Source organism: Coregonus clupeaformis, chromosome 30 (assembly GCF_020615455.1).
Source record: "Coregonus clupeaformis isolate EN_2021a chromosome 30, ASM2061545v1, whole genome shotgun sequence".
NCBI classification, from domain to species: domain Eukaryota; kingdom Metazoa; phylum Chordata; class Actinopteri; order Salmoniformes; family Salmonidae; genus Coregonus; species Coregonus clupeaformis.
In genome coordinates this window covers 3,403,982-3,426,114 of record NC_059221.1, presented here as the reverse complement: position 1 = coordinate 3,426,114, position 22,133 = coordinate 3,403,982, and the positions used below count along the sequence as shown (strand labels likewise).

General features: G+C 46.0%; 1 protein-coding gene across 1 annotated transcript in view; it reads left to right on the top strand.

Annotated features, from left to right (window-relative positions):
• LOC123482280 (protein piccolo-like) overlaps window positions 1-6,176 on the top strand; it is a 119,358-nt gene extending 113,182 nt beyond the window's left edge. Inside the window, exon 4 of the mRNA XM_045209376.1 lies at window positions 6,123-6,176. Within this exon, the coding sequence (XP_045065311.1) occupies window positions 6,123-6,176 (54 nt within the window). The remainder of the gene's footprint in view (window positions 1-6,122) is intronic.
• Window positions 6,177-22,133: the final 15,957 nt, after the last annotated feature.

Below are 22,133 nucleotides of genomic sequence, written 5' to 3'. Positions count from 1 at the left end.
TAAGAAGGAAAGAAATTCCACAAATTAACTTTTAACAAGGCACAACTGTTAATTGAAATGCATTCCAGGTGACTACCTCATGAAACTGGTTGAGAGAATGCCAAGATTGTTTAAAGCTGTCATCAAGGCAAAGGTTGGCTACTTTGAAGAATCTCAAATATAAAATATATTTTGATTTGTTTAACACTTTTTTGGTTATTACATGATTCCATATGTGTTATTTCATAGTTTTGATGTCTTCACTATTATTCTACAATGTAGAAAATTGTAAAAATAAAGAAAAACCCTTGAATGAGTAGGTGTGCCAAAACTTTTGACTGGTACTGTAGATTGAGAGAGAGAGATACAGAGAGAGAATACTAGGATTAGCTACAGGGCGTTCACATGGTCTTCACTCCATGTTTTTCAAGATCGATTTAATACATGGGGAGATAGTGAAATCATTTGCTCATTCACTTGGGAAATGTGTCTTATGTTGTGTTGTTATGAACTGAACATAAGTAGATCGCAATGTAACAAATATTGCTAAACATTCACCATGTGGGAATTCTCTCACTGTGGAGTTTTCATCGTTTTCCTTTCCTCACCAACATCTTCTCTTTTCTCCTGTACCCTCTTATATCTTATGAGAGGGAAAAAACCCTCCCCTCTCATCCTCTCTCTGCACCCATGACTTCAGAGCAGGATTCATTGTAAATTCATTCAGATGGGAACCTTTCTCTACCACAGAGTGACCTTTGAGGCAGTGGAGCTCAGTGGAGCTCAGTGTTGCTGAGTGGAGCTCAATGACACACTGTTTCACACACACTCTTGCAGGCAGCACAAAAGCAGGCCCGCATGCGCACACACATGCATACAGTACAAGTGCACACTTATGCGCACACACACACACACACACACACACACACACACACACACACACACACACACACACACAGAGAGAAACACACAAACACACACACCAACTGACTCATCAGACCTTGTAGCATACTGCCCTCTCGTTATAAAATATGTCTGAATCGCTCCCAAAGCGACACTTCACTTTATGTTGAGCTGAGAAACATCACATTACACTGTCTTTTTCATAAACTCTCAGGCTACAATAAACCTTTTAGTGCAGCACAGAGATGTGGCATGCATAACAATGTTGTGTACTTTTTAAAAGGAGGTGTTGTATTTGTACAATCAGATTTTAGATCAGTGATAATTATTTTGTCAGATAATGGTCAATTCTACATTCTTAGAAATTGGAGCGAGTGTGGTGGTCAGGTACAAGTAACAAAAGACATACCAACCACTGTGAGAATGGTCTGAGGCTTTATACGTGCACTACCTTTCACCAGGGCCCATAGTGGTCCAAGGTAGTGCACTATATGTGATATGCCAGCCCAACGGGGGCGGATGACGCTAGTTCCTACTTCACATAAGGGCCGTAAAAAAAAGAAATCATGGAGGGGTTGACCATGCTGACGGTTGGCCATGCAGTTACATGTGAATTCCTAAAGAGGTGGGTGGATCTATGGCTTAAGCAACAAGCTTTTACAGTCTCACTGCAGAATTAGATGTTTATCCATGTTTCTTCAAACATCACATTTTCCGAAGTGTTTTTGACACTCTGGGTTGCTCCTGCTGCTCTGTATCGTTCCATTTCTCCAAAAGTCACATTTCGAAGTTTAAAAGTGTATCAACTTTTAAAGTAGCATAACTTTCCCAAGCTTCCTACAATCACAGTGTATGTTTTACCATTTTGGAGATCAGAATCAGAATTTTTGTAATCTGTAAAAAAAAAAAAAAAAAAGGTATTTAGGATTTTTCGATATAAGCCCCCGTTGGGACAGGCTGTCACATATAGGGAATAGGGTGCCATTTGTGATGCAAATGATTGGACTAAATTAATCCAACTTGAATGACAGATAAAATGTTTAATCGTTCTTCAGTCATTAAGTTGCCCAGGGGAAGGGCACTGCAGGTGGGGGGAATTATGGGACGCAAAGAAAAACAGTTCATCATCCAGGAAGTGTCTTGTCTGTCACATAGGACTTCACAGCTGCCATCTTAGGTGTCCTAACAATTAGTCTGTCTCTCACTCACCTGTCTGTGTGTGTGTGCGTGTGTTTGTGTGTGTGTGTGCGTCTTCAGTGAGTGTGTGCCTGCAGGGATGAAGGCAGGGGGGGACAGAGAGGTCAGGTTATACCACAGAGATGATTGGTTAGTCTTATTATCTCTATGTGGATTAGCAGGGCTAATAGTAGGGCATATGCTACTCTGCTATTTCATAATGTTTATCAGCTTTACTGACATCAAATGACTTACCTCCATGGCTGTGTCTGAAATGGAACCCTATTCCCTATGAAGTGCACTACTTTTGACTAGGGCCCATTCCTTAATTGAGGCCATTATTTGTATTTTATATTTAGAGACTAGAGTCCAGGTGTATCAGGGTTAGGGCAGGGATACTCAAATAGAGATACATATTATCCTACTATAATATACTCTATTCTCCTACTAAAATATAGTCTGTACTCTAGTGTTCTATTTAATTCTCTGGGTACTTAATCCAAGTCATACTGAAATGTGAGGTCATATCATACGGCTTGATTTATTTTCCTGGTTGATTGGTTAATTGATTAATGTCACTGCTTGATTGGCCAGATAGGGGGTCTCTTTCTCTCTCTCTGGTTCTCTCTCACAGATTAGAGTTGTCCTTCTCAAAGCTTTTGCTGGTGAGAACTCAGTGATTCACCATGTCCAGCTGCTCCTCACTACTCTGTCCATGCACTCTTCAATATGTCCCTCCAATCTATGTGTGTGTGTGTTCTCTGCTTGCTGGGCTGCAGGTGGGAGATATGTGACTCACATGTCCAATGACTAGCCCACACAACACACACACACACAGAGAGAGACACACGCAGAGAGACACAGACACACATGCATGTGAATTGTGTCTATGTATGTAATAATTACCATTATGGATGACTAATCCATCTCACTTGTTAGTGTGTGTGCGTGTGTGTGTACATGCTAATGACTGTGTTTGTGCGTGTGCATGTGTGTGCGCTAATAAGTGTGTGTTTAATGTGTGTAATCCTGCTCTCCGGCACGTGTGTGTGATGAAATCCCTGTCCTATTTTAACGCCCTGTCACAGAGAGGCTGGAAATAGACTAGCAGGAAGTGGTGAGCAGCTGTCACAGCCATGGCTGGGCTTTCACATGGAAAGAAGACTGACTGAGAGAGGCGCTTAAGTCCAGTGTGTGTGTGTGTGTTTGTGTGTGTGTGTGTGTGTGTGTGTGTGTGTGTGTGTGTGTGTGTGTGTGTGTCATTGAACTACAGTAAGCATTAGCTAATTATTAGGCCTAATTCTCTCACTGTCCCATCAAAGAGAGTGAAGAGAAGGAGACTTCTGCCTTTGCTTCAAATGCCTTTTCATTTCCTCTCTCTCTCTCTCTCTCTCTCTCTCTCTCTCTCTCTCTCTCTCTCTCTCTCTCTCTCTCTCTCTCTCTCTCTCTCTCTCTCTCTCTCTCTCTCTCTCTCTCTCTCTCTCTCTCTCTCTCTCTGCTCTCTCTCTCTCTCTCACACACACAAGACTGTGCAGAGTGAGATAATTGGGTGCCATTTATTCTGTGTTCCGTTTGCAGAATGCAAAAAAGCTTATCAGTGGTTTGATAGGCAAGAAAAAGGTTTGGGAGAGTACGAGAATAAAAATAAAGTGGCAGCCTCATGAATATTCATGAGTTGCATTGTAGAACGCCTGAAATGGGTTGTGGATTTTCTAACAGTAACTGCAGAATTATAATGGATTTGTGTTGAATTACAAAGGCATGTCTGTATACCTATCCTACATCCTTATAACCATACTACATCCTTATAACCATCCTATATCCGCATACCATCCTATATCCTTATACCCATCTTATATCCTTATAACCATCCTTATACCCATCCTACAGGGAAAAAAGTATTTGATCCCCTGCTGATTTTGTACATTTGCCCACTGACATAGAAATGATCAGATCTATAATTTTAATGGTATGTTTATTTGAACAGTGAGAGACAGAATAACAACAAAAATGTTATAAATTGATTTGCATTTTAATGAGGGAAATAAGTATTTGACCCCCTCTCAATCAGAAAGATTTCTGGCTCCCAGGTGTCTTTTATACAGGTAACGAGTTGAGATTAGGAGCACACTCTTAAAGGGAGTGCTCCTAATCTCAGTTTGTTACCTGTATAAAAGACACCTGTCCACAGAAGCAATCAATCAATCAGATTCCAAACTCTCCACCATGGCCAAGACCAAAGAGCTCTCCAAGGATGTCAGGGACAAGATTGTAGACTTACACAAGGCTGGAATGGGCTACAAGACCATCGCCAAGCAGCTTGGTGAGAAGGTTACAACAGTTGGTGTGATTATTCGCAAATGGAAGAAACACAAAAGAACTGTCAATCTCCCTCGGCCTGGGGCTCCATGCAAGATCTCACCTCGTGGAGTTGCAATGATCATGAGAATGGTGAGGAATCAGCCCAGAACCACACGGGAGGATCTTGTCAATGATCTCAAGGCAGCTGGGACCATAGTCACCAAGAAAACAATTGGTAACACACTACGCCGTGAAGGACTGAAATCCTGCAGTGCCCGCAAGGTCCCCCTGCTCAAGAAAGCACATATACAGGCCCGTCTGAAGTTTGCCAATGAACATCTGAATGATTCAGAGGAGAACTGGGTGAAAGTGTTGTGGTCAGATGAGACCAAAATGGAGCTCTTTGGCATCAACTCAATTCGCCGTGTTTGGAGGAGGAGGAATGCTGCCTATGACCCCAAGAACACCATCCCCACCGTCAAACATGGAGGTGGAAACATTATGCTTTGGGGGTGTTTTTCTGCTAAGGGGACAGGACAACTTCACCGCATCAAAGGGATGATGGACGGGGCCATGTACCGTCAAATCTTGGGTGAGAACCTCCTTCCCTAAGCCAGGGCATTGAAAATGGGTCGTGAATGGGTATTCCAGCATGACAATGACCCAAAACACACGGCCAAGGCAACAAAGGAGTGGCTCAAGAAGAAGCACATTAAGGTCCTGGAGTGGCCTAGCCAGTCTCCAGACATTAATCCCATAGAAAATCTGTGGAGGGAGCTGAAGGTTCGAGTTGCCAAACGTCAGCCTCAAAACCTTAATGACTTGGAGAAGATCTGCAAAGAGGAGTGGGACAAAATCCCTCCTGAGATGTGTGCAAACCTGGTGGCCAACTACAAGAAACATCTGACCTCTGTGATTGCCAACAAGGGTTTTGCCACCAAGTACTAAGTCATGTTTTGCAGAGGGGTCAAATACTTATAAATCAATTTATAACATTTTTGACATGCGTTTTTCTGGATTTTTTTGTTGTTATTCTGCCTCTCACTGTTGAAATAAACCTACCATTAAAATTATAGACTGATCATGTCTTTGTCAGTGGCCAAACATACAAAATCAGCAGGGGATCAAATACTTAATTCCCTCACTGTATATCCTTATACCCATCTTATATCTTTATAACCATCCTTATACCCATCCTATGTCCTTATACCATCCTTATACCCATCTTATATCTTTATAACCATCCTTATACCCATCCTATGTCCTTTTACCCAACCTATATCCTTATACCATATTATATCCTTATACCCAACCTATATCCTTATAACATCCTATATCCTTACATATATCCTAATCAATCTTATATCCTATTTATTACCCATTCTAAACTCATTCTATGTCCTTATACCCACCCTAAACTCAGGATTCAGTGTCCATTCAGAGTTCCATAGGACTGAGGTGAGTGTGCCCTGCATGGGTCAGGCAGGCTGCAAGTGGTAGAGGGAGGGCCTGCAAGCTGCCATTCTCAGTGTGTGACTCAGAGGCCTACAGAAATAGAGGCTGATAGAGAGCACCAGCAGCTCTCTTAATGGAGGGCCATCATGCACTGGAGTACATCTGATCTCCATCAATAATACAACATGGTGCCCACCTGCTCCTCTTTCTCCCCTTCCTCCCCCTCCTTCCCCTCCTTCCCCTCCTTATCCCCCCCCCCCCATCCTCCTCCTCATGCCCCTCCCTCTTCCTCCTCTCCCCTCATACAGAACCAACTGCCCATGCCCTCAATGCCCAAAAGCCCGGCACAGCCCAGCTCCTGACTTATTCAACCAACTTAACTCCAGCTATGTCATTTTTAGATGCCATGTAATATTTACAATGCTATGGAGGAAATTGCAAGACATACAAGTTTGCTGCATTACACTGTCTGTGCATCAAATTAGGCATCATTCATTACGCAGTTCAAACACTCCCCACTCTTAACTTTGTGTATTGCAAATAATTCTGTGGCTGACGGAGAGAGTACTGTAGTGCACTGCTTCATGAACATCTCGTCCCATTCTCCTCTTTGTTTATTTATGATCAGCTGGTCTCTGGGGATACCAGGGATGAGATAATCTGTCCCTCCGCCTGGAGTCCTTGGAGAGAGAGAGAGAGAGAGAGAGAGAGAGAGAGAGAGAGAGAGAGAGAGAGAGAGAGAGAGAGAGAGAGAGAGAGAGAGAGAGAGAGAGAGAGAGAGAGAGAGAGAGAGAGAGAGAGAGAGAGAGAGAGAGAGAGAGAGAGAGAGAGAGAGAGAGAGAGAGAGAGAGAGAGAGAGAGAGAGAGAGAGAGAGAGAAGTTATGGTAGAGTTATCTGTAGACAGCATGAATTCAAGAGAAACAGAGTTCAAAATAAGACTTTTGACTTTTTGTCTTTCTTTAATGGTACATCCTCATTTCATTAAAACCTCACCCCCCCCCCCCCCCTAAAATTACCAATATCCCCTGTACTGCATACTCACCTTTCCCTCTACCCCACGATACAAAAACAACACCACACGTCACAATAACCCAAACCTCACCACTTCTACAACCGTATATCCAGACCATCTTCCCCAGCTATACAGACAGCCCCCCCAACACACCATATCTCTTGAAATATCTCCACACTTTTTATAATTTTATAGAAACCAAATTCTACCCTAAGGCGCGCAGAGACCATCCCATTAAATAATAGTAAAGGGTCTGTTATCCCTCCACCTTTGACCCTGTTCCTCCTTGTTATCCAAATAGCTCACTTTGCCTGAGCAAACAGAAAATTCAACAACACACATTTAGCCTTTTCCTTATTTGAATACCTGTACCCCATTATAAACATCCCGACAGTAAACTCCACCCCCAACCTCTCACACAGACATTCCAACAGAGACATTAAAGGCATTAACCTGGCGCACACAGAAAACACATGAATCACAGTTTCACTCATGACACAGAAAGGATGCCCCTGTCCGACTCCCGGTTCAACCCGTGCCAACCAGCTGTTAGTGGCCAGGGCTCCATGTAAAACCCTCCACTGGAGGTCCCCCTGACCTCTTTGGTACTGGGAGTTTGTAGAGCCCCCTCCATCTAAAACCCACCATACTCTCCGCCCCACATACTCCCTGCCACTGATGTGCCTTCACTCCTGTTAGGCTCCTGATGTTCCTTACCTTAATACAGAGGTTGTATAGGGCTTTACCTCCCACCCCTTCAAACTCCTCCAGGCTCGGAGTGTTAAAATCTAACAAGTCCTCCAGACCCCCTTGCCAGTCCTCAGTCTCTGCCATCATGTGCAGTGGTGGAAACATTGGTGGCCCCTCCCCCTTTGGCCGCTCAAACACCCCGTTTACCGGCTCAGACAGTGCCTCCTGGACTTCCCCAAGGAATCTCTCCAGCAGCCTAAGAGATGTTAGTCCTGTTTGTTGTGCTAGGACTTCTGGGGTTTTCCACCCCTCCTCTCCCAGCAGTCGCAGGTCACCCAGCCTTAGTAATCCCGGCTGCCATCATTCGCCTCTTCAGGGTGGCCGACTGAACCGAAAGGATGGCTGGGTTGTGGAAGATAGGCTCCTCCCACACCCACAGCCCAGGCTCTACACCCCCTTCTCGTGTGGGCCTTAGTAGCTGCCAGGCCCTCAGCACCGTAGAGTAAAAATCAGAGAGACCTGCTGTACTCAGCCTCTCCAGCCTCATGAGGAATAGCTGCCGGTCCAACCCTAATCCGCCAGCTCTCCTCAGCAGCGCGCATGCTGGCTACCTCCAACCGACATCAGTATGGTACAGCAGTCTCTGCGCCGCCTTTAGTCTGAATGCAGCCACCCTGCTTTCCAGTTCCACCAGGCCCTGTCCTCCTTCATTTACGGACATATACAACACTGCCGCCCTCAGCCAGTGATGGCCCGACCAGAAAAAATCCAACCAGCTTGCGTTGCACGTCTGCGAGCAGACCGGTGGGGGGTTGAGGACAGCCAGTTTATGCCACAGGGAAGATGCCACCAGGTTGTTGATTATCAGCACCCTCCCTCTATATGACACTTGGGACAGGAGCCACCTCCACCTGGCCAGTCTTGACACTACTGCCTGTGACAGCCCCTCCCAGTTCTTCCTGACCCACCTCTCCGAGCCCAGGTACACCCCCAAAATGTTAAGCCCTTCACAACCCCACTGCAAACCCCCTGGAAGCAGTGGAGGGGCCCTATCCCTCCATGCCCCACATAACAGAGCTTTGCTCTTGCACCAGTTTACCTTAGCTGACGAAGCTCCCTCGTACACCTTCAGACTATTCTCTAGTGCCTGCATATCCTGACCATCCCTGACCATCACAGAAACGTCATCTGCATACGCTGACACTGCTATGCCTGTCCAGCACACTCCCTGCAGTCTGTATAACTGCCCTGATAGAGGGCATCCTTGTCTAATGCCCCGCCTTACCCAGACTGGCCTACTGAGCCCCCCTCCCACCTTAACCATACATGATGCCCCAGCATTCAACATCTTCACATAGGCCAAAAACCTTTCCCCAAACCCAAACACAGACATCACATTAAACAGATACTCATGGTCCACGCTATCAAAAGCCTTCTCTTGATCTAAAGAGACCAGACCAAAGTTCACATTAGAACCTCTTGATAAGTCCAACATGTCCCTGATTAAGAACAAGTTGTCCGTGATTGAGCGTCCTGGTATACAATATGTCTGGTCCTTGTGTACTATAGAGTCCAGATGGGACTTCAGTCTGTTAGCGAGGACCTTGGCAAATATCTTGTAGTCCGCACAGAGCAATGCCACAGGCCTCCAGTTCTTAAGTTCACACAAGTCCCCTTTTTTAGGCAGGAGAGTCAGAGCCGGCCTCCGGCAGCTCATCGGCAACTCTCCTACCCTGACGCACTCACGCAACACGCAAAAGAAGTCCAGTCCAATTATTCCCCAGAATTTTTTATTAAACTCCACTGGGAGTCCATCGACCCCCCGTGCACGGCCGGGGGACATCTGGGTTATGGCCTCTGCCAGTTCATGGAACAACAGGGGAATGTCCATTTCATCCCTTTGTACCAGAGAGAGCTTAGGGAGTTCGGCAAACAAAACCTGAGCACACATAGGATCACACAGTTCTGCCCTATACAACTCTGTATAAAACTCCACAGTCCGCTCCCGCATCTCCCCCACCACAGAGGTCACCCGCCCATCCGAAAGCCGAAGACAATGCATACACTTGGCTTCACCGCTCTGTCTTTCCAAACCAAAGAAGAGGAGCTGGGAGCATCCATCTCCTTGAGCATGGAGAACCTAGCTCTTACAAGTGCTCCCTTTGCTTTAACCTGGAAAAAACTGCCCAGGTCCCTATGTAGTTCAGCAAAAATAGCCTGGAGGCCTACATTGCCTTGCCCCACCAGCTCTACCTCCATCTCACTAATACTACGCTCGAGTTCCCCCAATACTCTCCTAGCCTCTGAGGATGAGAGAGCTGTATACTGTTGGCAGAAAAGCCGAATTTGGACTTTTCCCACATCCCACCATTGACTCAGAGACTCATACTCCTCTCTTCGCTGCCCCCACCTTTCCCAAAAAGTCTGGAAACCTGAGCAAAAAGTGGCATATTGTAAGAGCTTTACATTAAACTTCCAATAGGATGCCTGCCGAGGCCCTGGTGAAATAGACAGCCGAGCCATGGTTATGTGATGATCCGAAAAACCTACCAGGAGAATAGTAGCGCCCAACAGCCTATTGCTCTGATTCCTAGACATGTACAATCGATCAAGCCGGGCTGCACTCACCCTAGCCCCAAAGACCTTCATCCATGTATACTGTCTTGTGTTGGGATGTCTAGTTCTCCAAACATCCACTAGGTCAAACTTATTAATAATGTCCCTTAACACCCCCACTGAACCAGAATGAGGCTCCTCCCCATTTCTGTCTTTCGTAAAATCCATTTTACAGTTCCAGTCCCCGCCGACCACCAGCGTCTCCTCAGGCGATATCTGTGAGAGTTCCTGTCTAAGACACCCAAATAGAAGCCCCCTCTCTCTCCCTGTGTTAGGCGCATACATATTTATAAAGACATTTACATTTACGTCATTTAGCAGACGCTCTTATCCAGAGCGACTTACAAATTGGTGCATTCACCTTATAGACAGTGGGATAACCACTTTACAATATGTTTTTTTTGGGGGGGTGGGGTAAGGGGGGGGGTAGAAGGATTACTTTATCCTATCCCAGGTATTCCTTAAAGAGGTGGGGTTTCAAGTGTCTCCGGAAGGTGGTGAGTGACTCCGCTGTCCTGGCGTCGTGAGGGAGCTTGTTCCACCATTGGGGTGCCAGAGCAGCGAACAGTTTTGACTGGGCTGAGCGGGAACTGTGCTTCCGCAGAGGTAGGGGGGCCAGCAGGCCAGAGGTGGATGAAAGCAATGCCCTCGTTTGGGTGTAGGGACTGATCAGAGCCTGAAGGTACGGAGGTGCCGTTCCCCTCACAGCTCCGTAGGCAAGCACCATGGTCTTGTAGCAGATGCGAGCTTCAACTGGAAGCCAGTGGAGTGTGCGGAGGAGCGGGGTGACGTGAGAGAACTTGGGGAGGTTGAACACCAGACGGGCTGCGGCATTCTGGATGAGTTGTAGGGGTTTAATGGCACAGGCAGGGAGCCTGTTGTTAATTTCTGCTTTTACTACAAGTAGTCTACCCCTACACACCTCTTTTGAGGAGCACATTTTTAAAGACAGACCCGGTACAAAAAGGACTGCCACCCCTGCACTAACATTTGTCCCATGGCTCAGCACACTTGCCCCTTTCCACCAGAGCCCCCAATCAACTTCATTCACCACATCGCTATGAGCCTCCTGCAGAAACAACACCTGTACTTTTTTTGTTTTACATATTCACCCAACACACTCCTCTTTCCCACATCTCTGGCACCATTAATATTAAGCGAGCCTACCCAAAGAGTCTCCATAAGAGGTGGGAGAAAAGCCAGCAGAGAAAGAGACCAATAGCAAAGCTCAAAAAGCCCCAGTGCCAGAAAGAAAACTTGAATCTAAACAGTGTCTGAAGGTAGACTTTTACGCACGGTTGTGACCCACTTCCTCAACCTATGCACTTCCTCAACCTATGCCCCTCATTTTTCATAGCATGTTGTACTGATCTTACAAACGTACCCGGATCGCAAAAAAAAGCCTCAAGATTAACTTTTTTCCCCTTAGTCTCATTCAAGAACCTTGACAGTTCCCTCACCGTGTACTTTGACCCCTCTAACTGACTGGATGTCAGCTCTGGACCCATTGAGGAGGAGTCTGAAAAGAAATCCTCCTCATCGTCTTCCTCCTCAGACTCACTTTCCTCCTCCTCGTCTCCATCTCCCATCCTGACCACCTGCTCTTTCTCTCTAATCGGGACCTCCCCCCCAGCACCAGGCAAAGGTTCCTTGGTGCCTTTCACCACACCAGCCTCTCCCCTCCCACCTCCTTTCTTCTCCCCCTTTTTCCTCTTCCGCTTGACACCCTCCTCCACCCCCCCTAGTCGCTTCCCCTTCCCCACTATACTCTCCTGATCCACTAGCATAACCTGACTAAGCCCAGCCTCATCTACACCACCATCCATGACATGACTAGACCCCGTCTCAGCTACACCACCATCCATAACGCGACTAGACCCAGCCTCATCTACACCACCATCCATAACATGACTAGACCCAGCCTCATCTACCCCAGAGATAATCTGTCCCTCCGCCTGGTGTCCTTGATGAGAGAGAGAGAGAGAGAGAGAGAGAGAGAGAGAGAGAGAGAGAGAGAGAGAGAGAGAGAGAGAGAGAGAGAGAGAGAGAGAGAGAGAGAGAGAGAGATGCCACTGAGGTCCATAAATGTAAGACTCTTCCATACACTCCTCATATGGCCCTTACCTTATTGGATTTTAGTTGGTGCATTGGATTTTAGTTGGAGAGAATTGGATGCATTGGATAAGAACTATAAAGAGTGTGCCTGCATGAGTGAGTATGCTGACTTCATGTAAGATGACAAGCATGTGTAGGCAATAGGGCAATAGAGACCTTACAGTGAGGGAAAAAAGTATTTCATCCCCTGCTGATTTTGTACGTTTGCCCACTGACAAAGAAATGATCAGTCTATAATTTTAATGGTAGGTTTATTTGAACAGTGAGAGAGGGAAATAAGTATTTGACCCCCTCTCAATCAGAAAGATGTCTGGCTCCCAGGTGTCTTTTATACAGGTAACGAGCTGAGATTTGGAGCACACTCTAAAAGGGAGTGCTCCTAATCTTAGCGTGTTACCTGTATAAAAGACACCTGTCCACAGAAGCAATCAATCAGATTCCAAACTCTCCACCATGACCAAGACCAAAGAGCTCTCCAAGGATGTCAGGGACAAGATTGTAGACCTACACAAGGCTGGAATGGGCTACAAGACCATCGCCAAGCAGCTTGGTGAGAAGGTGACAACAGTTGGTGCGATTATTCGCAAATGGAAGAAACACAAAATAACTGTCAATCTCCCTCGGCCTGGGGCTCCATGCAAGATCTCACCTCGTGGAGTTGCAATGATCATGAGAACGGTGAGGAATCAGCCCAGAACTACACGGGAGGATCTTGTCAATGATCTTAAGGCAGCTGGGACCATAGTCACCAAGAAAACAATTGGTAACACACTACGCCGTGAAGGACTGAAATCCTGCAGCGCCCGCAAGGTCCCCCTGCTCAAGAAAGCACATATACAGGCCCGTCTGAAGTTTGCCAATGAACATCTGAATGATTCAGAGGAGAACTGGGTGAAAGTGTTGTGGTCAGATGAGACCAAAATTGAGCTCTTTGGCATCAACTCAACTCGCCGTGTTTGGAGGAGGAGGAATGCTGCCTATGACCCCAAGAACACCATCCCCCCCGTCAAACATGGAGGTGGAAATATTATGCTTTGGGGGTGTTTTTCTGCTAAGGGGACAGAACAACTTCACCGCATCAAAGGTACGATGGACAGGGCCATGTACCGTCAAATCTTGGGTGAGAACCTCCTTCCCTCAGCCAGGGCATTGAAAATGGGTCGTGGATAGGTATTCCAGCATGACAATGACCCAAAACACACGGCCAAGGCAACAAAGGCGTGGCTCGAGAAGAAGCACATTAAGGTCCTGGAGTGGCCTAGCCAGTCTCCAGACCTTAATCCCATAGAAAATCTGTGGAGGGAGCTGAAGGTTCGAGTTGCCAAACGTCAGCCTCGAAACCTTAATGACTTGGAGAAGATCTGCAAAGAGGAGTGGAACAAAATCCCTCCTGAGATGTGTGCAAACCTGGTGGCCAACTACAAGAAACGTCTGACCTCTGATTGCCAACAAGGGTTTTGCCACCAAGTGCTAAGTCATGTTTTGCAGAGGGGTCAAATACTTATTTCCCTCATTAAAATGCAAATCAATTTATAACATTTTTGACATGCGTTTTTCTGGATTTTTTTTCAACATTGTAGTTACTCCACAATACTAACCTAATTGACAGAGTGAAAAGAAGGAAGCCTGTACTAGTGGTGCGAGGGTCAGCTGTTTCTTCACCCGCACCCACCCGCAATTGCTAATAATCCATCCGCAACCACCCGACTATATGCGATAAAGTGAAAGTCTGAGGCAACCACCCGAAACTAACCCACCAACATAGAAAACATGCAGATTAATTTTTGCCTGATTTAGATAAACTTTCGGAAAGTATTCAGACCCCTTCACTTTCCAACAAGTCAGTTCGTAAAATGTCTGCCCTGCTAGAGCTGCCCGGTCAACTGTAAGTGCTGTTATTTTTAAGTGGAAACGTCTAGGAACAACAACAGCTCAGCCACAAAGTGATAGGCCACACAAGCTCACAGAACGGGACCGCCGTGTGCTGAAGCGCATAGTGCGTAAAAATTATCTGTCCTCTCCCGAGCCCATCGGGGAGTTGCAGTGATGAGACAAGATCGTAATTAGATCACAATTGGATATCACGTAAAAAAATACATACAATAAAATGGAACTTACCCAGAAAGACTCACAGCTGTAAACACTGCCAAAGATGATTCTAACATGTATTGACGGGGTTGAATATTTATCCAATCAAGATATATTAGTGTTTTATTTTTCATAAACGTTTGACTAATGTTCAAATTTTTCTTCCGCTTCGACATTAGAGTGTTTTGTGTAGATCGTTGACAAAAAAATGAAATTAAATCCATTTTAATCCCGCTTTGTAACACAACAAAATGTGAAAATAGTCAAGGGGTGTGAATACTTACTGTGTAATATTTATTGTGATGTTAATGTATTTTAAGTATTCAGTTGACCGGATGTACAGTGGGGAAAAAAAGTATTTAGTCAGCCACCAATTGTGCAAGTTCTCCCACTTAAAAAGATGAGAGAGGCCTGTAATTTTCATCATAGGTACACGTCAACTATGACAGACAAATTGAGATTTTTTTTTCCAGAAAATCACATTGTAGGATTTTTAATGAATTTATTTGCAAATTATGGTGGAAAATAAGTATTTGGTCACCTACAAACAAGCAAGATTTCTGGCTCTCACAGACCTGTAACTTCTTCTTTAAGAGGCTCCTCTGTCCTCCACGTGTTACTGTCACGATCGTCGGGAACAGAGGACCAAGGCGCAGCGTGGAAGGTGAACATATTTTTATTATATGAGTAATCACACGAACAAAACAACAAACGATAACGTGACGTCCTCGGTTCAAACACAAACCTAATTGGAACAAGATCCCACAAACACTGTGGCCAGGGCGTGACAGTACCCCCCCCCCAAAGGCGCGGACTCCGACTGCGCCAACCAAATACCACAGGGGAGGGACCGGGTGGGCACTCCGCCTTGGCGGCGGATCCAGCTCCGGGCATGATCCCCACTCCCTCTCTAACCCCCCAAAGTACCCCTGGTCCGGTCTGGCCCTGCTGACCGGAGCTGGACTGCACACTGGTGGAGCGGATTGCTCTAGCTCCGGCGTGAAGCAGCTGACCCGTGCCGAACCAGGCACCGGTGGAACAGGAACGGGCCGAGCCGGGCTGACGAAACGCACCCCTGACTTGGTGCGGGGAGCAGGAGCGGGCCGGACCGGGCTGACGAAGCGCACCACTGACTTGTTGCGGGGAGCAGGAGCGGGCCGAGCTGGGCTGACGAAACGCACCACTGACTTGGTGCGGGGAGCAGGAGCGGGCCGGACCGGGCTGACGAAGCGCACCACTGACTTGGTGCGGGGAGCAGGAACGGGCCGAGCCGGGCTGACGAAGCGCACCACTGACTTGGTGCGGGGAGCAGGAGCGGGCCGAGCAGGGCTGACGAAACGCACCACTGACTTGGTGCGGGGAGCAGGAGCGGGCCGGACCGGGCTGACGAAACGCACCACTGACTTGGTGCAGGGAGCAGGAGCGGGCCGGATCGTACTGGGAACACACACCACTGGCCCTACGCGGGGATCAGGAACAGGGCGGACCGGACTGGCAACACACCCCAGTACCTCTCGCCGTGCCTCTACATCCTCTTTCCCCCTGGTGACCAGTGACTCCCGTAACCTGGCGGCCTCCTGCTGCCCCGTCGTCCACGGCGTGAGCCCCCCACAAAAAAATGTCTGGGCGTCTCTCCTACCCGTGGACCAGGTCTCCATGTCTCTCGCCAGACTTTCGCCCTTCTGCTTCCAGGTCCAGCCTCTCTCTTCCTCACACGGCTTGACCCAGTCGAGGAGGCGAAGGAGATCCGCTAGAGATCTCCCCATGGTGATGGCTCCTGGACACGCTGCTTGGTCCAGTCTTGGTGGGATCTTCTGTCACGATCGTCGGGAACAGAGGACCAAGGCGCAGCGTGGAAGGTGAACATATTTTTATTATATGAGTAATCACACTAACAAAACAACAAACGATAACGTGACGTCCTCGGTTCAAACACAAACCTAATTGGAACAAGATCCCACAAACACTGTGGGAACACAGCCTGTCTAAATATGGTTCCCAATCAGAGACAACCAGCAACAGCTGACACTCGTTGCCTCTGATTGAGAACCACTCTGGCCAACATAGACATACATGAACTAGAAAAACAAAGAACACTCACACCCTGGCTCAACATACAAGCCTCCCCAGAGCCAGGGCGTGACAGTTACCTGTATTATTGGCACCTGTTTGAACTTGTTATCAGTATAAAAGACACCTGTCCACAACCTCAAACAGTCACACTCCAAACTCCACTATGGCCAAGACCAAAGAGCTGTCAAAGGACACCAGAAACAAAATTGTAGACCTGCACCAGGTTGGGAAGACTGAATCTGCAATAGGTAAGCAGCTTGGTTTGAAGAAATCAACTGTGGGAGCAATTATTAGGAAATGGAAGACATACAAGACCACTGATAATCTCCCTCGATCTGGGGCTCCACGCAAGATCTCACCCCGTGGGGTCAAAATGATCACAAGAACGGTGAGCAAAAATCCCAGAACCACACGGGGGACCTAGTGAATGACCTGCAGAGAGCTGGGACCAAAGTAACAAAGCCTACCATCAGTAACACAATACGCCGCCAGGGACTCAAATCCTGCAGTGCCAGACGTGTCCCCCTGCTTAAGCCAGTACATGTCCAGGCCCGTCTGAAGTTTGCTAGAGTGCATTTGGATGATCCAGAAGAGGATTGGGAGAATGTCATATGGTCAGATGAAACCAAAATATAACTTTTTGGTAAAAACTCAACTCGTCGTGTTTGGAGGACAAAGAATGCTGAGTTGCATCCAAAGAACACCATACCTACTGTGAAGCATGGGGGTGGAAACATCATGCTTTGGGGCTGTTTTTCTGCAAAGGGACCAGGACGACTGATCCATGTAAAGGAAAGAATGAATGGGGCCATGTATCGTGAGATTTTGAGTGAAAACCTCCTTCCATCAGCAAGGGCATTGAAGATGAAACGTGGCTGGGTCTTTCAGCATGACAATGATCCCAAACACACCGCCCGGGCAACGAAGGAGTGGCTTCGTAGAGAAGCATTTCAAGGTCCTGGAGTGGCCTAGCCAGTCTCCAGATCTCAACCCCATAGAAAATCTTTGGAGGGAGTTGAAAGTCTGTGTTGCCCAGCGACAGCCCCAAAACATCACTGCTCTAGAGGAGATCTGCATGGAGGAATGGGCCAAAATACCAGCAACAGTGTGTGAAAACCTTGTGAAGACTTACAGAAAACGTTTGACCTGTGTCATTGCCAACAAAGGGTATATAACAAAGTATTGAGAAACTTTTGTTATTGACCAAATACTTATTTTCCACCATAATTTGCAAATCATTTCATAAAAAATCCTACAATGTGATTTTCTGGAAAAAAAATTCTCATTTTGTCTGTCATAGTTGACGTGTACCTATGATGAAAATTACAGGCCTCTCTCATCTTTTTAAGTGGGAGAACTTGCACAATTGGTGGCTGACTAAATACTATTTTTCCCCACTGTACATGCCGCTAGAGGTTATTTAAGTAGGTGTGTTTCATAGGGGTGTATGACCTGGCAAAGATCCAACTCGGATCGAAACGTTTTCTTTTTTGTGCGTCTGATTCAATCGCCATGGGAGCATACCAGAGTTGCGGACATTACTTTTTTATCTCAGCACTCTTTCTCCACTCTTTTTTTATTTTGACGCCTCCCTCCGTCCCTCCCTCCGTCCCCCCGTCACTGCCTCTCTTATCCTCCTCGCTCCCTCTCTTTTGTCTGTCTCTGTGAACGAGAGAGGGAGGTGTGTGATGTTGCGTTTTGTCACAGAGAGACAGAGCATTGATTCACACGTTTACTCATTATTTTATTCCTCTGGAGGGGAACCGAGTCAATGGTGGGTTTTCCATCGTTTCTTTTCAGAATTACTTTGTTCCCTTCTTCCCTCCTCTGTGCACTCAGTGATTCTATGGTCTAATGTGTCGGACGCCAGTCACCTTGAACCGTGAGGGAGAAACACCTCCAGTGAAAAAAGTGTTGTTGTTTTTTTACTTGAGTTTACACAGGCAGATTAGATCAATCATTTCATGCAAATTATTATTTGTTTTGTTGGTTTATTGCTCATTAAATAGTGTCTGGCTCAGCACAGATTGTTTAATCTTCATCACATAAGGGGTAGTTATTTGGGATGCCAGGTGATTTGTAGATCAGTGATTCTGCACAGCGCCCTTTCTGACAAGCTGTTAACCTCTCTCTTAGTCTTCCTGTGATTGTCTGGGCGAGAACAGGGGGAACTGTGGGATACATAGTGTCAGTGAGTAGGCTGTCTCTGCAGGATACAGGATGACAATACATATTCCTTCACAACCCCACCTCCATACAGCTTCATGTACTGCCCTGGGGGTGTGTGACAGTTTCTTTTAGTTCCAGTTGACAGCATTCAACCCCCACTGTAGGAAGCAGCAGCTCCACTGCAGGAAGATATTTACCCTCCACTTCCTCTGTTTCTATTGCGTCTTCTGAGAAACAAATGTTCTCAGACAAAGGCGGTGGATCGACACACCAGAGCCATCTCGATCTCGTGCTTCCATTTAATTTGCCTCTGGTCTTTAGAAGGATTGTGTGTGTGTGTGTGTGTGCAAATGTGCAAGTGTGTATCTTTGTAACAACACCTGTCAAGCTATATCTGCATAGACTACTCTATGTGTTACTGCAGAGGGGTGAACATCCAGTGACACTCAGGCTTTTCATACAGGACAGGTTTATGATGGAATGACAGGTAGCCATCTATCTGTCAATCATCTGTCAGGTCCTATATCCCTGAATGTCTATCTCACTCACTGTCAGCCTCAGCACTACCTCCCTTCTCCCTGTCACTACACTGTACATGCAACATCATCCTACTGTTTACTTCACTGTTTGGTTCCATACATTATGAAAGAATAGTTAGAGTAGAGTACCTGGACTGCGTCCGAAATTGCAACATATTCCCTATATAGTGCACTACTTTTAACCAGCGCCCTATGGGCCCTAGTCAAAAGTAGTGCACTATATAGGCCAGAGAATAGGGTGCCATTTGGGACGCATCCCTACAGTTTGGCTGCCCATGTCTTTTTATCAGTTGTTACTGCACCCAAAATCTCCATCACCATAGAGTCCAGACCTTTTGTTTGCTTAAAAGACAGATTTGACATTGTATTTTATTCAAGATCAAGAGGTTCAAGAGCAATTGTTGGAGCAGTTGTGTTCATGTTTCTCATCACTGACTCACTCCACATAAAACACCCCATGAGTGTGTCTCATTCATGCATTTTACTGTCATCAGGAGAAAAAGAAATGGCATGTGAGCTGTACATGAGCACCATTGATTAAATGAACACTGGACTGTGAGCTTATTAGTTTTGTTGTGGCAGAGACACACAGAGATGCGGTGCGGCGGGATACCCTTCTAACCTGGTGCTCTGTGACAACATAGACAGGAGGTCAGACCATGTACAGGGATTATATTTCCTCTACGCTAGTCTGACTGTCAGTCACTGGATCATTTGGTGTGTGTGTGTGTGTGTGTGTGTGTGTGTGTGTGTGTGTGTGTGTGTGTGTGTGTGTGTGTGTGTGTGTGTGTGTGTGTGTGGGCTCGGGTGCTTGTGTGTGTGTGTGTGCGCGCGCATGTGTGGGGTGTGTGTGGGCTCGGGTGCTTGTGTGTGTGTGTGTGTATACATGCTTCATTATCCTGCTCTACAGACTTAGCTACTTGGTGATGGTAATGCTATTATTTGGAAATCCCCACATACTATTGGTCTACAGCAGGCATACTGACCTTTTAAGCAGAATGTTGGACAGATGCTAAAAAGAGAGGGAGAAGCTGAGAGCGAGAGAGAGAGAGAGAGAGAGAGAGAGAGAGAGAGAGAGAGAGAGAGAGAGAGAGAGAGAGAGAGAGAGAGAGAGAGAGAGAGAGAGAGAGAGAGAGAGGATGCACCACTGTTTTCATGTTTGTGGGGATGTGTTGTCCCAACTAACAATTCAATGGGAAAGAGAACGTTTTTTTGTAATCTTACCCGTAATGTTCCCCTAAAGTTTGAGTGTCTAGTTTTCCGTTAGTTAATTCTATCTATGTTAGCAAAAACCTTCTGAGAACCTTTTTAGCATGTTTTGGTGTTAAAGTTGGACATTCCCTTAATGTTTGTGATTCCCTTAATGTCAAACAGAACTTATCTAGAACGTGGTTGCCATGTTCTCAGAATCAGTGGAGGCTCCTCAGAGGAGGAAGGGGAGGATCCTCAGTGAATTTCAGAAAAATTAAATAGTGAAACATTTAAAAAGTTATCATTTTTAGATAAAACTATACTAAATATATTCACGTCACCAAATAATTTATTAAAACACACTGTTTTGCAATGAATGTCTACAGTAGCCTCAGCAGCACTCTGTAGGGTAGCACCATAGTGTAGCCAGAGGACAGCTACCTTCTGTCCTCCTCAGGCTACATTGACTTCAATACAAAACCTAGGAGGCTCATGGTTCTCACCCCCTTCCGTACACTTACACAGTGATTATGACAACTTCCTGAGGACGTCCTCCAACCTATCAGAGCTCTTGCAGCATGAACTGACATGTTTTCCACCCAATCAAAGGATCAGAGAATGAATCTAGTACTGAAAGCATACGCTACAGCTAGCTAGCACTGCAGTGTATAAAATGTGTTGAGTAGTTGACTCAAAGAGAGAGAAAGACAATAGTTGAACAGTTTTGAACAAATTAATTTATTCCAAAATTAAGGGGAAGCAAGAGAGAGAGGGAGAGAGAGAGCTAGCTATATTTCGTAGTATATATTTTTTCACTTTCATTTACTTAGCTAGTTAGTGTCAGATCCAGCTACCTAGTTTAGCCTACTCAAACACCCGGCTCAAACAGTTAGCTAGCTGGGGATGCTATGTTAGCTACTAACACTTTAGTAGCTATGGCTATGTTGACTATGACGTGACAACGATGTAGGCTGTGTGTAGCAGTTAGCAGTCATGATATGAAGGTTTGGCTTGGAAAAGTTTTTTTGCCTGGTCACAGACAGCTGATGCGTTTTGCACTGAAGTACACAAGTGAAGGGAAAAGGTGAGAGGAGGAGAACGCATAGATAGATGCAAGAAGGAATAATATATACAACAAGCTGTTTGTATGTGTCTGGTATGAAAGTGAACTGTGTTTGCGTGTGATCAGGGGTGTATTCATTGCACCTATTCTGTTGAAAAACAAACGGAACGAAATGGGGATAAACATACCTGAATTTGTCCAATAGAAACTCTTGTTTGCAACTGTGCAAGGTGGTATTGAATGTTTCACTGTCTGTCACCTTAATTACTCAAAATTCTCTCGACCTGTGCACCTACGTTGGAATCTTTAATTCATAGGCTAGGTTGTAGCAACCTCATGATGGGTACAGGGAAAATTAGTAGTAGCCTAAACCCATTGATGTTACATTGAGCTGGGTGAATGGAATATGAATGACTGTCATCCAATATGCTGTAATAGAAATAAGGCCATGTTCATAAAAAAATAATGTATCATCCTCCCTCATCTTAAATGGATATTCATGTTCTAGACATGTTTCATGGGACGTTGCAAGAACATTCATGTGTCCAGTTTTCTGAGAGTTAGGAGAATATTCCATCAACGTCCCACCAAACATACACAAGACATTTTTGCCATGTTCTCAGACTAAAATATATGAATGTTCTAGACACGTTTCATGAGAATTTTGCAAAAACATTCCTGTTTTTAGTTTTCTGACGGTTTGGAGAATATTCCATCAACATCCCACCAAACATACACAGAACTTTTTGTCTGTTGGCAAGG